Genomic DNA, 13756 nt, shown 5'->3' on the forward strand with positions numbered 1-13756 from the left:
AATTCAGGTTTTAATTCTAATGTAATCCACACTTTTAGAACACACTTCTAGAAATCACACTGCAGACTAAGTCATGCAGACTTGTGCTATGCAATATATGGAAAACTAAGTGCGTTCAGGTGTGAAGCAGAGAGGAGTGGTCTCTGCTCATCTTGGTCAGAGAATTAAGGGTGGACCAGATGCATACAATCAAGCCTAAGTAAACAAGGTCATAAATATCACAGGGTAAGTTGTGGTTAGCTGAAAGGCATACAATGTGAAAGCAAGGAGCAGAGGAAAGTCTATGTGCAAAGCTGGGTGATGTACTATATGCACTTCATAGCAGGAGAGCTGGGTGGATGAACATACCATGTGGATGCTAGGAGCAGAGGAAAGTCTATGTGCAAAGCTGGGTGATGTACTATATGCACTTCATAGCAGGAGAGCTGGGTGGATGAACATACCATGTGGATGCTAGGAGCAGAGGAAAGTCTATGTGCAAAGCTGGGTGATGTACTATATGCACTTCATAGCAGGAGAGCTGGGTGGATGAACATACCATGTGGATGCTAGGAGCAGAGGAAAGTCTATGTGCAAAGCTGGGTGATGTACTATATGCACTTCATAGCAGGAGAGCTGGGTGGATGAACATACCATGTGGATGCTAGGAGCAGAGGAAAGTCTATGTGCAAAGCTGGGTGATGTACTATATGCACTTCATAGCAGGAGAGCTGGGTGGATGAACATACCATGTGGATGCTAGGAGCAGAGGAAAGTCTATGTGCAAAGCTGGGTGATGTACTATATGCACTTCATAGCAGGAGAGCTGGGTGGATGAACATACCATGTGGATGCTAGGAGCAGAGGAAAGTCTATGTGCAAAGCTGGGTGATGTACTATATACACCAATTGTCACGATCCCTTAGCCGCGGCCAGCAGTTTGTCACAAAATCCACAGGGATTCCTGACCACTGCCACCAATATGTCACGGATTGGGGTGACTTTAGACCAACAGACGGCTATCACATGTGCAGGAGGGCTTATCTTAGTTATCCCTCCACTGCCACAATGTGATAAAAAGAACACACACAAGGCTATTGACCTCTTAGTTTACAGCAGGGGCTTATTTTAGGTATCCCACTGCTCTTTAATATACCATGAACTGCAGGGATTTGTGTATATCCCGCTTACAGTTCCACTTAACACTTGCAGCTCTCTGGCGCCCCCCTTACCGTCAGGTCAGATTAGGTACTGCACCTAGGGTAATTAGTCGCCAGAAAGGCTGCCTGCTATGTACTGGCTATTGGGCACGCTGCAGCGACGCGATAAACTACTCCCGCTCAGGCAGGAACAATAATTATCAAGCCGCAGTCACTACAGTGACACCCAAAGGCCTGCACAGTACACGGTATTACTGCCACCAGCTTCGATTCAACGGGTCCGAAGCTAACCCAAAACAGTAGCGTAAATTCCCTTCAAGAAGACTTAGGGTACGTTTTTAGAGCATGGAGAAAGAACTGGCATGAAATAATATACCCCACAAAATGTAGGCAGTGCTTTATCAAAATATTTTACAAAGATGTTACAAATGAGACAATTGCAAATATGTACAATATGCAAAATTAAATCTTCTTTCCTCCAGACTTAGAAGATGACCCTTTAGTCATTGTTGCAGGCCTAGGCGTAAAGAGATTACTATAAAGCTTTTTGTACCGTACATTTACATTTTTGTAGATTGTCATTAGATCACTCCTAAGGCTGGTTTCACATTTGCGGTTGAGTCCGCAGCGTTTCTGACGCATACATCCGCATGCGTCTTGATTTCCTATCTTTTACATTGTGGACGCAGGTACATGCGTTTGCATGTGTTCGATTATGCATGCGTCGTCACGCGGTGTGCGGCTGAGCGCTGCTAACGCACCATGTTGCAATTTTGGAGACGGCAAATTTCCACCGCCATACCCATGCGGACGCTTGCTGAAGGAGTGTGTCAAAACAACGCATTGCAGTCAATGTCAGTGTTTTCTGAGTACACGAGAAATCCCATGAGACACGCCTATTTGGCGTGACTTGTGTCAAGGAAATTCTCCTGGAAAATCTTGTTCCTATCGAACGCATGCGCTTAGAAACCGCAAACGCATGCAAAAACGCATACAAATGAATGCAAACGCAGCGGGTTTTTTTGCGTTATCATGCGTTTGCAGTTGCCGACAAGACTCTACGGACTCAACCGCAAATGTGAAACTAGCCTAAGTCTTTTGTTTTTGCAAACTGAATAACCCAGGTTTAATTACTTGTCTTGGCACTGCCATCCACCCATTCTCTTAATAACCATGCTCTTCTCTGCACCCGCACTAATTTGACTGTCTTTTGTTATACACTTGAGCCCCAAATTGTACACAGTATTTTGATGTTGTCTGACTAATGTCTTTTTAGTTTTGACAAGGATTTAGCTATTTAGTACATACATTCATCTTTTGCACAGCAACAAGGGAAAAACAAGCATTGTAATCATTTGTCCGGTGAAGGTAGCACTTGTTCACACTAGGAACAGTCATTTCCGATAATTGTGCAGTGTACATGGATCTTTAGCGTATGTTACAGATCTGGACATGTATTTGAATATAAAGCATATCTTTGACTACTATAGAAATTAGGAAACTAATCAAGAAAGAAAGTAGGACCTAAAAACTACATGGTGTTAAAAAGAGGAGAGTTAGATTAAACAAACATCAAACCATGTTCAATTTAAAGAGAATCTGTCAGCAGGATTTCAACTCCCAAACTATTTATATATGCACATAGCTATTTAAAAAACAAGTCCAGCAATACCTTTACATGGCCAATCCGTTCCTCCGGCACTAAGAAATCAGTATTTGAATTTATATGCCAATGAGGCTGAAGACTATTATAGGTCTAAAACCTCTGTCACTCCAGCTCTTTTTTCTGCCGAGTCACCTCTTCCTAAATAAATAACAGCCTGTGTGTTGTGTGACTTTAAGCAAAGGAGTTTCCAGTCAAGTGAGAGGCGGTGCTGGGAGGGTAATAGAGCTGGAGTGACAGAGGCCTCAGATCTGACATAGTATTTTAGCCTCATATCATATGTATATAATTTCAGCATAATGTTGAAAACAATCCACAAGAAAAGGTCGCATAGTAACTCCACAATCATTTCCTGTGATTCTCTTTTTCTCATATTTCTACATACTTATAGAATTATATATATATTTGACCTATCAGGAATATTCTTAGATCATGTTATATAAACATCTATGCTCTCTTTGTCTTAAAGGGAACCTGTCAACCCCCCCCACCCCACCCCGGCGGTTTTAACTAAAAGAGCCACCTTGTGCAGCACTAATGCTGCACTCTGTCAAGGTGGCTCTTTTAGTTGGGATCCCTTCTAAGGCTAGAGTCGCACACAACGTATACAAAATACGGTCCGTCTTTTACAGACCAAATATGCAGAAATGTTCCCTGAACAGTGATCCGTATGTCATCCGTAGACAGGGTTTGGCTGCGTATTTTGGCCATGTAAACCTCCGTATGGCATCCGTACGGTGATATTTTCTCGCCGGCTTGAAAAATGGACATAGAATGGATCCATGGGCTCAAATATTCGTGAAAACATATACACAGTCTATATATATATATATATACATATATATATATATATATATATATACAGTACAGACCAAAAGTTTGGATACACCTCATTTAAAGATTTTTCTGTATTTTCATGACTATGAAAATTGTACATTCACACTGAAGGCATCAAAACTATGAATTAACACATGTGGAATTATATACTTAACAAAAAAGTGTGAAACAACTGAAATTATGTCTTATATTCTAGGTTCTTCAAAGTAGCCATCTTTTGCTTTCATGTTTTTCATGTCTCATATCCTGTCGGGTTTGATAAGGATTTAGCAAAAGCCGGCAATTGAATTACCGACTTTTCTGCTATCTAGCTATGTATTAAATATATATATATATATATATATATATATATATATGTGTGTCAATGACATATATATATATATAAATATGTATACCTATTCTATGTGCAGACGTTTATTTTAGCTATTCTATTCTAACCTGTCAGTGTGATTTTACTGTACACCGCACTGAATTACCGGCTTTTCTATAGAACACCGCTGCGTATTTCTCGCAAGTCACACTGCTGGTCCGTGTGTAATCCGTACTTTTCTCGCCCCCACAGACTTTCATTGGCGGATTTTTTGCGCAGTATGCTGACAAACGCAGCATGCTGCAATTTTTTCATACGGCCGAGAAATATATGGCAGATAGGAGCTGCCCCATAGAGAAACATTAGTCCGTGTGCAATGCGTTGTTTTTGTGCCTCTCATACGTCCGTATTCCTCTCTAATGTGACCCCGGCCTAATGCTACTATATTCGTTTTTTTAATTGGCCCCCATGCCTGTAGTCTGTCCAGGGGCATGTCTTTTCCCCCCAGACACAAGCGCCTCCCAGCCATCCCTCAGCCCCTCCATGCACCGGGCACCGCCTCCTCTTCAGTCACTAAGGTCCCCGGCACCTGCACTGTAAGTTCCCAGCATGTGATGGGAGTTGAATGGCAGCGCAAACTGCACATGCCCGAAAAAGGAACTTAGAGAGCAGGTGCCGGGGACGTTCATGAAGGCACAGGAGGCGGCGCACGGAGGGGATGATGGATGGCTGGGAGGTGTTTGTGTCTGGGGGGAAAAGATGTGCCTCCCGGACAGACTACAGGTATGGTGGGCTAATTAAAAAAATGAATATTGCAGCATTAGAAGGGACCCCAACTAAAACAGCCACCTTGATAGAATGGAGCATTAGTGCTGCACAAGGTGGCTCTTTTAGGCTACGTTCACATTTGCGGTGTGCGCCGCAGCGTCGTCGCCGCACCAAAACGCATGCGGCGTGCGGCCCTATATTTAACATTGGGGCCGCATGGCGCCGCATGTACATGCGTTGTCATGCGTTTTGGTGCGTTGTACGCCGCATGCGGCGTTAGGGCGCACCTGTCAGGGCGCGGCAAACGCAACATGTTGCATTTTTTGGGCGGCGCAGACTTCGTAAAAAACGCATGCGTCGTGTTTGCGTCGTGTTTGCGTCGTCAATGCGGCTTTTTCCCCATTGACTTGCATTGACAACGCAGACGACGCAAGTACTTGCGTCGTGGTGCGTTGTACGACGCATGCGTTTTCCAATAAAAAATGCAAAACATTGTCTAGACTTTGTCTAGACACTAAAAAAACACTATATATATAAAAAAAAAAGGGGGTTTGGCATTGTCTTTCACAAGGCTAGCTACAGAGAAGACTGACTGAAGGGAATCTGCTTTCCAAACATGTAAGTATATATTTCTCTTTGCATATTTTTTATTCTGTGTTTTATTTATTGATTTTGATTTAATTTGTGCAATGTTTGTTCTGTGCTATTGTACGGTTATGGCACTGTGGGTTGTATTGAAAAATTGTTTTTTTTAATCTGGTTTTGATGTACTTCTGGCGTTATATGCTGGCGTTTGTTGTCTTCGGCCTTGCTTGGTTTTGGGTTGTTCTGGTGTCATGCAGTTGGTCAATGTCTTTAAATTTGGCAGATTTTTTTTTGAAATTTCTGGTGCATGTCTTTTTCTGGTTTCTATTGTTGGGGGTAACCGTATGGCGTTTTTTATTGGCTCATGTCTTGCTGTGTTTTATTATGCTGTGGGCATTTTTTTTTCTTTCCTTGAGTGTCTTTTCTTGCTGGTGGGGGGGGGCTACATTTATGATGTTTCATTTGTATTGTATTGTTCTGGGCTGCTATATGCCATTCTATTTTCAATTGTATTTTACCTTTTTTTGGGGGGGTTTAAACTCTGATGGTTTTACGTCGTTTTCCCTATGGCTTCCGTATGTATCTCCTTTCTTGAATGTTTCCATTGACAAGTGTGTAGTATGGCCTTTATATTAATAATTTTTTTTTGTTGGGGGCCTTTTTTTAAAAATTTATTGTGTTTTCTTTTCTATTTGACTATGTTTTATCTTTTGGGTTGCTGTATATTGTAACAGCGGTTGACCCGTAATGTTTATTGCTTATTATCTAGAATGGTATTTAGCGCCTTTTTCTGATGTATTTCTGTGGATGTCACCAGATGGTGTTGTTTTGGATCATGTCTTGTTGTAATTGTAAATTATGGCGTTCATTAGTTTGCTATTTCATTGTGCCTTTTTTTTTCTGTATTTATTTTTTTGATAATTTTGTAGCTTTTGAAAATTTTACATAGGTGTCTATTTTTGCTTAATTTTGTTTGGGTCTATTCTTGTATTGTTTCTTCGATTTTATTCTCTTGCAATGTATGGCATTGTGGTGTCGCTTTTTGAGTTTGCATTGTCCTATCAGTCAACAGTCAATTGTGGTTTTTTAATGTTTTGGGCCTATTTTATTGTATGTGGCATTGGATGTGATTTTTTGCTCATTTTTTCATTGCAGCACAAACTTGCAAGAATGCCAAGTTCTTCAGAACATAGCCAATCGGCGCGGGGGAGTGCGGTGAGTAATTATGTCCAGTTGCTTACTATTAGCTGCCATTTGTAGCATTGACAATAATTTTTGTATACAATTTTTCCAGGCTTCTTCAAGTGAGGGGGAAGGCAGTCAGCGGGAGCAGAGAGATCGGGGCCAAGATGTGGCGTCAGGCCGGCGAGTGAGTATTTTTTTTTTTTTATCTTTTTTTTTTCAGTAGCATCCTGCTGTGAGGAACATTACATTTGAGGAGCATCCTGCTTTCACTAGGGATGTTTACTAAGCTTAGGCCCCCGTCACACATACCAAGATCGCTAGCGAGATCGCTGCTGAGTCACTAGTTTTGTGACGCAACAGCGACCTCAGTAGCGATCTCGCTATGTGTGACCCGTACCAGCGATCAGGCCCCTGCTGTGAGATCGCTGGTCGTGTTGGAATGGCCTGGGCCGTTTTTTGGTCGTTGAGGTCCCGCTGACATCGCTGAAGTGGTGTGTGTGACACCGATCCAGCGATGTCTTCCCTGGTAACCATGATAAACATCGGGTTACTAAGCGCAGGGCCGCGCTTAGTAACCCGATGTTTACCATGGTTACCCGGGTGCTGCAGGGGGACTTCGGCATCATTGAAGACAGTTTCAACGATGCCGAAGTCGTTCCCCTGATCGTTGGTCGCTGGAGAGAGCTGTCTGTGTGACAGCTCCCCAGCAACCACACAACGACTTACCAACGATCACGGCCAGGCAGTATCGCTGGTCGTGATGGTTGTTAAATCACTATGTGAGACGGGGCCTTTATACATTATAGATTTTCAGGGCAGCAAGTATTGGGGGAAGGTAAAATAAAGTTGAACTCCCTGCACACAAACATTCCAAAACACAGGTGTAGAAAACATCAATATACATACATCAAATGGCAAAGGATAGGGCAGAGGTACCTATCATGCCAGGTGCTGGTGGTTGTTAATATTTGCATATTTTTAACCTATTTGTTTTCTAATTTTTCTAGGTTTCACAACGGGCCCAAGGAGAGAGTGTAGATGTGGACCTCCTTATTTCAAGCATCCAGGAGCGGGGCCCGTTGTGGGACAGCCGTGACCCTCGGCACATGGACCAGGTGGTGTCTAGGCGTTTGTGGGCAGAGGTGGCAAACTCGCTGTGGGATGGCTTTGACAGTGCCTCAGCGAAGGACAAAGGCACCTTTAGTGAGTATTGCAGATACGCTGCTATGACCCATCTTGCTAGGATAAACACAACCGTGTGTGATGCGATCAACGCCTACACTTTGCATCGCACACGGTTGTTTTATCCTTTTACAATGCTAAATATGTAACAATTTTTTTGTCTTTACATTAACAGTGAAAAAGTTGAGGACCAGATGGCGATCCATAAAGGACCGTTTCAATAAGGGGATTCGTGCTGAGGAGGAGCAAGCTCGGAGTGGTGCTGCTGCGTCCAAGTCGGTGCCCTATAAATATAACAGGGCACTACAGTTCTTAAGACCGGTCCTTGGCCGCCGACAGTAAGTATTTTGTCAACATACCATATTGCACAGCCACATTGTACATTGCCCAGACACATAGCATATTGCACAGCCACATAGTACATTGCCGAGCCACGTACATTGTGCATCCACATAGTATATTGCCAGGCCACTATATCGCAGCCACATAGTACACGTTCTAGCCACGTATCCACATAGTATATTTCCCAGGCACATAGTGTATTGGCCATCCATGTAGTCATCGTAGCATTTTGGCCATCCTTTAACCCTAGTGGAATGGTATATAGCCCATTAGTAATTTTTTGGGTTAGGCGTGAGTCATTGTAGTCCATGACAGGTTACGTTCTGAGTCAGGGTAGTTCTGATTGCAGGAATAATGATGACGTCTCGATCACATGATCCTAACGTCATGGCCATTCCTGCGATCAGATCAACAAAGTCTTTTTTTTTAAGTTTTTTGGTTTTTAAATTTTATTCTTGACTTTAAATTTTCTACTATTTTTTTTGACATAGGCATTATCTAGATTTGTTTTTTTAAGATGACAGGGGTATGCATTGCCTTTGCCAACTTGAATTAACAGTCATTATCTGCCGTCGGTATGTCCATGATTGTTATCGTGAGCCCTAATGCTCAGCTGGCGATAACAATCAGCAATTTATTATAGGCCACACAGACTGAGAGACAGGGGATTGTAATGTTTTGTTGTGTCATGTAATGTAAATTTTTTTACAGGAGTTGGCGTATGTGATAGTTTATTAATTGAAGACTAATTTTTTCCTTTTCTTTTCACAGGACACACAGCAGCACCCTCCAGCGAGCTCCCCCCTGTGAAGCGGAACTTCATGGATCGCCATCTGACCCGTCACAGCCCTCCCACAGCGGCAGCAGGCTTGCACCACCATCATCTGGAGAACCGGCTGCCGGTACATCAGGTTTTCCCCTGCCCGAGGCCTCTGGCGCACCTTCGTTCGGGAATTCCCGACAGCGCCAGCGGGCCTCGGACAGGCCAGCCATGCTCGAATTTTTGCACTTGAGCACGGTGTTCCAGAATGGTTTCAAGGCGATGACCGATAAAATGTCCAGTATCGAACGTCGCCTTGAAGCCATTGAAGCCGAGCTCTCAAATCCGGCAAAACATTTTTTAAGCACAATTGCTAAGGGCATGGTGGAAAACCTTACGCCGGAACTCCAGATTTCGGTGATGCAGGACTGCAACAATTCTTACGTGAGGGCTCTGCAGCAGTCTCGGGTCGCGCAGTCAGCGACACTGCCCGTAGTGCCGTCGCTGGCTAGCGTGACTCCGACTACTGCTGCAGAGTCACTCCAGCCACCCCACCCTGGTCCAAGTGCCGGGCGACGCCACCACAGGCACCATACCAGTGTGCGGCCCACTCCTGCTCCTGCCAGGCCCTCATCCTCCCGTAGGAGTGCTTCTGGGGGAGATGCCGCAGAAGGCAGGAAAAGAAAAAAAAAAACACAAAAGAGGAGGCACACAGACACACACACAGAGGCACAGGTTCTGGCTGCTCCAGGACAGACACCATCTCGTCGTGGCTCTAGCCACAGCAGGAGCAGCCAGGGCCAACCAAGCCAAAAACGCAGGCGGCTTGTGTTGCCTCCTCCCTCCTCTACTGACGAGGCGGTCTCCCTAGTGTACCCTGCGGGGGGTTTGGACCTGCCATCAAGCCTCCTCGAGTATGGCGGCTCCTCCTCCTCCTTTCTCCTCTACCACTCCCACTCCCAGGTCCAGAACTAGAAGCTACCGGTCACCGGTGGTAGCGGATGTTGATCCCCCCTCGGCTGTTGATACCCCCTAATTTTCTTTTCCCTTTTTTTCTGTTTCCCCTCAATAAAAATTTATTTTTTTGTATACAATATTTGGTCTTCTTTTCAAGTACACTGCTCGGTAATTCACTCCGTGCGTCGTTTATTTGTGCTTCAAACACCTCATATATGCAATGTCAGACAGTATTTTTGGATTTTTTAATTTGACCGTTTCTTTGGGTGTCTTTCATTGCTGTATGAGGTGTTTCCAAACACTAAAGTGTATGAGTTGTTTTCAAAGAAAAAGGGTATGTGTCCACGCTCAGGATTGCATCCGGATTTGGTCCGGATTTTAATTCAATATTTGTAGCCAAAACCAGGCGTGGGTAATAAATACAGCAGTGGAGCATATGTTTCTATTCTACTTTTCCTAATTGTTCCACTCCTGGTTTTGGCTTACAAATATTGATGAAAAAACCTGAGCAATTCAGGATGCAATCCTGAACGTGGACACATACTGTAAAGGTACCTTCACACTTAACAATGCTGCAGCAAAACAGACAACGATGCAATTCACTGCAGCATCGCTATTTGGGAGCTGGAGAGCGGTCTGTGTGACCGCTCTCCAGCGACCAACGATGCCGAGGTCCCCGGGTAACCATGTTAAACATCGGGTTGCTAAGCGCAGGGCGCACTTCCGATGTTTACCCTGGTTACCAGTGTAAAATGAAAAAAAAAAAATATTCACAATCGCATCCCCCGGCGTCAGCTTCCCTGCACTGACTGAGTGACGTCCCTCACAGCAACGCTGTGCTGTGCATTCACTTTACGGCCGGCGCTCACTCAGTGCAGGAAGTGGACGCCAGGGGACGCGAAGATGAGTATATTTATTTTTATTTTTTAGTTTACAATTAACACTGGTAACCACGGTAAACATCGGGTTACTAAGCGCGACCATGCGCTTGGTAACCCGTTGTTTACCCTGGTTACCAGTGTAAAACATCGCTGGTATCGTTGATTTTGCTGTCAAACACAACGATACACGGCGATCTGACAAACAAATAAATATGGTATGGTATAAATTTTGTCTTGGAAGCAGGGTAGAAAACGTAAGAAAATTTTTTTATTAAAACACAACATTTTAAAAACAAAGGTTTCCAAGTTTTTTAGATAAGGCACATTTACATTGGTGAACTATTTTTAGCATAGTCACACCAGAATACAGTCCAACAGTTTATTACACCATTGAATCTTGCCATGACAGACGGCCAACATCTGACACAAAATAGGCCGCAAAACGGTCCCTCATCTGCGCAATTTCCACACTTGTCCTCAGAGGATGATCATGGAAATTGGGCAATGGGTTGGCTATGGTTTCATCCAGATCAACGTTCAGTCTCTCTTTGGCCAGAATAAAATTGTGGAGAACCACACACGCCTTCACCACCTCATCCACTGTCTCAGTTTTCAGATTAATGGCGGATCCTAATATCCGCCATTTAGAGACAAGGATGCCAAAGGCGCACTCCACAGTCCTTCTGGCCCTGGACAGTCTGTAATTGAACACCCTTTTCGTGTGGTCCAAGCCCCGACTTGAGTAGGGTTTCAATAGGTTGGCAGACATTTGGAATGCCTCATCCCCAACCACAACAAATGGCATCGCAGGGCCTTCGGTGTGGGGAAGAGGTCGTGGCTGGGGGAAATTGAAATTGTTGCCATATAATTTTTGGCCCATATCAGACTCTTTGAATGTGCGCGAGTCATTTGACCGGCCAAAAGCACCAATGTCGACTGCCAGAAAACGGCAGTCCGCACCGGCAATTGCCATCAGCACAGTGGAAAAATATTTTTTGTAGTTATAGAAAAGGGATCCACTTTTCCCTGGCTTGGTAATACGAATGTGCTTGCCATCCACCGCGCCAATACAGTTTGGAAACGAACACACTTCCTCAAATTTCTCGGCGTTGGCCAACCAGATATCGCTTGTAGGGACGGGTAAAAATTCTTCACGGAGGTTATCCCACAAAGCGCGGCAGGTCTCAGCAATAATTCCCGAGAGAGTGGAGACTCCAATCCGGAACTGAAATTGAAGGGATCGCAAGATCTCTCCGGTAGCCAGGAAACTGCCAAGAAGATAAAGAAATTACATTAGTACATTGCAATTTATAAGGGTATGTCTCCACTGTCCGGAGACGCGGCGCTATCGTTGCAGCGGCGAAGCCGGTCGGCGATAAGCCCCGCCCCCTTCCTGGGACGCGATGGTGCCGGATGTGTACAGTACACATCCGGGATCATCGCACCCCTCGCCGTAGGGCCCTGTGATATACCTTGCGGGGACGCTGCGTCCCCGCAAGGTGTACGGACATGCTGTGTTCTGAAAAGACGCGCAGCATGTCCGGAGTCGCAGGGCCTCCGCGTGCGGGTTTCCACGCATAGTGGAGACGGGATTTCATAAAATCCCCTCCACTATGCTGGAACATCTGGACGCTGCTTGTTTGACGCTGCAGCGTCAAACAAGCAGCGTTTACTGACCGTAGAAACACAGCCTAAAAGTACATTGACCATACCACCCCCAAAAAAAATTAAGAAAAAAAAAAAAAAAAAAAGGGAAGATGTGAACGTAGCCGAACATATCTCAGTCATTCAAACAGCTACGTACCGTAGAGTCACCAGCAGCCGTTCCTCTGCGGAAATAGCTCTCCGGAGCTGAGTGTCCTGCCTGCTAATGGCTCCTTCCACCCGACGCAGAAGATACCGGAAGCTCTCCTGAGACATCCTGGTGTACTCGAAATATTTCTCCAGGTTCTCATTCAGTTCGCCAAACAAGCTATGGTATGCTCCACGGCTCTCCCGGACTTCCAAGATAGGGTGTATCCAAAATCGGCGATGAATCCATCTCTGTTTTTCTCTTTCTCTTTGATGAGCACAGGCGACAGCATAGGCATGAGCCAAGGCAAATTCCATCTCCATATCCATGACGATACTGTCCATGGGACGCTCCATCATGAATACCAGCAAAATGGGAGGAATTCATGTCTGCCATGGTATATATACACAATTACATAAACACCAACCCTCTTCTAGCCATTGGTGGTCCTTATCTATTGTGTAGACACTTTTTTTTGGGGGTGGGATGAAGAATGACTCACTGCTCAAAAAACGCATGCGGCGCAAAACGCTGCGTTTTTTGTTGAAAACGCAACTGCGTTTACAAAAAACGCTGCGTTTTGCGCCGCATGCGTTGAACGCATGCGGCGCAAAACGCAGCGTTGTGTATGCGTTTTGCTGCGTTTTTGTTTGCGTTGTGCGTTGCGGCGACGACGCTGCGGCGCACAACGCAAATGTGAACGTAGCCTTAGTTAAAAATGCCAGGAGGGGGATGACAGGTTCCCTTTAAGATTTTAATAACAACAAAACTGATCACATATGACGTATATATTATTAACTTTGTATTACAGGGTGAAAATGTCCTGTTTTTGGTTACAAATTTTGTTTCAACACCGGGACAAGTTTTGGGCTTGTGCCCAGAGGTAAGCCTAATATTTTTTATGTTATTTACAGTCCAGAAGATTAAATTTATTCTGTAAGACTAATGGTAGCCATACCCTTCTGACAGTTGTCGGCCCAGAGGTTTTCTACCTTTCCTGACCCATTTAATATACATGCACATTCAGCCAAGCAACTTATCTATCTTGGGAATAGAAGCTCAGGCATTATTATTCAGCATGCCCCATTCTTCTCGCTGTCAATATCATCTGCTGGGGAAGAGCTGGGAGACCCCCATAGACGTCAGCTGATCCCACTGAAATCAGTAGGTTCTGAAATCATTCATCTACGGTAATATGTATAACCAGCTTTGGAGTGTCTTTATTTGCTTCAGTAAGTGAACATTTCTACACAATATCAAACTACTTATTTACGTGTGGAGATTTTACAATATTGTGATGAGATTGAAAATGTCATCACTTTGTACAGAGATGGTTCTGGAAATTAAAATTAGCT

The 13756-nt window shown here is 44.4% G+C and overlaps 2 protein-coding genes across 3 annotated transcripts in view; both read left to right on the top strand.

The window, feature by feature from the left end:
* The window catches only part of P2RX6 (purinergic receptor P2X 6), a 152539-nt gene that overhangs the window by 16565 nt on the left and 122218 nt on the right, over window positions 1–13756 (top strand). For both annotated transcript variants that reach the window (XM_077291781.1, XM_077291790.1), the window contains exon 3: window positions 13213–13284. In XM_077291781.1, coding sequence (XP_077147896.1) covers window positions 13213–13284 — 72 coding nt within the window. The remainder of the gene's footprint in view (window positions 1–13212; window positions 13285–13756) is intronic.
* LOC143793614 (uncharacterized) lies at window positions 5406–9746 on the top strand. Its single transcript, XM_077280676.1, has 5 exons — window positions 5406–6517; window positions 6597–6671; window positions 7495–7690; window positions 7845–8007; window positions 8783–9746. The coding sequence occupies exons 1-5, from the start codon at window positions 6320–6322 to the stop codon at window positions 9744–9746; spliced, it is 1596 nt and encodes a 531-aa protein (XP_077136791.1). The 5' UTR covers window positions 5406–6319.

The sequence above is a fragment of the Ranitomeya variabilis genome, chromosome 1 (assembly GCF_051348905.1).
Source record: "Ranitomeya variabilis isolate aRanVar5 chromosome 1, aRanVar5.hap1, whole genome shotgun sequence".
Taxonomy (NCBI): domain Eukaryota; kingdom Metazoa; phylum Chordata; class Amphibia; order Anura; family Dendrobatidae; genus Ranitomeya; species Ranitomeya variabilis.

What these genes read in the sequence shown, in the direction of transcription:
- LOC143793614 (XM_077280676.1), top strand. Translation starts at nt 6,320, where the DNA reads ATGTATGGCATTGTGGTGTCGCTTTTTGAGTTTGCATTGTCCTATCAG. An exon ending in ATGTGGCGTCAGGCCGGCGA is followed by an intron (nt 6,672 to 7,494) that starts GTGAGTATTTTT and finishes TAATTTTTCTAG; the next exon opens with GTTTCACAACGGGCCCAAGG. An exon ending in CCGGTCCTTGGCCGCCGACA is followed by an intron (nt 8,008 to 8,782) that starts GTAAGTATTTTG and finishes TTCTTTTCACAG; the next exon opens with GACACACAGCAGCACCCTCC.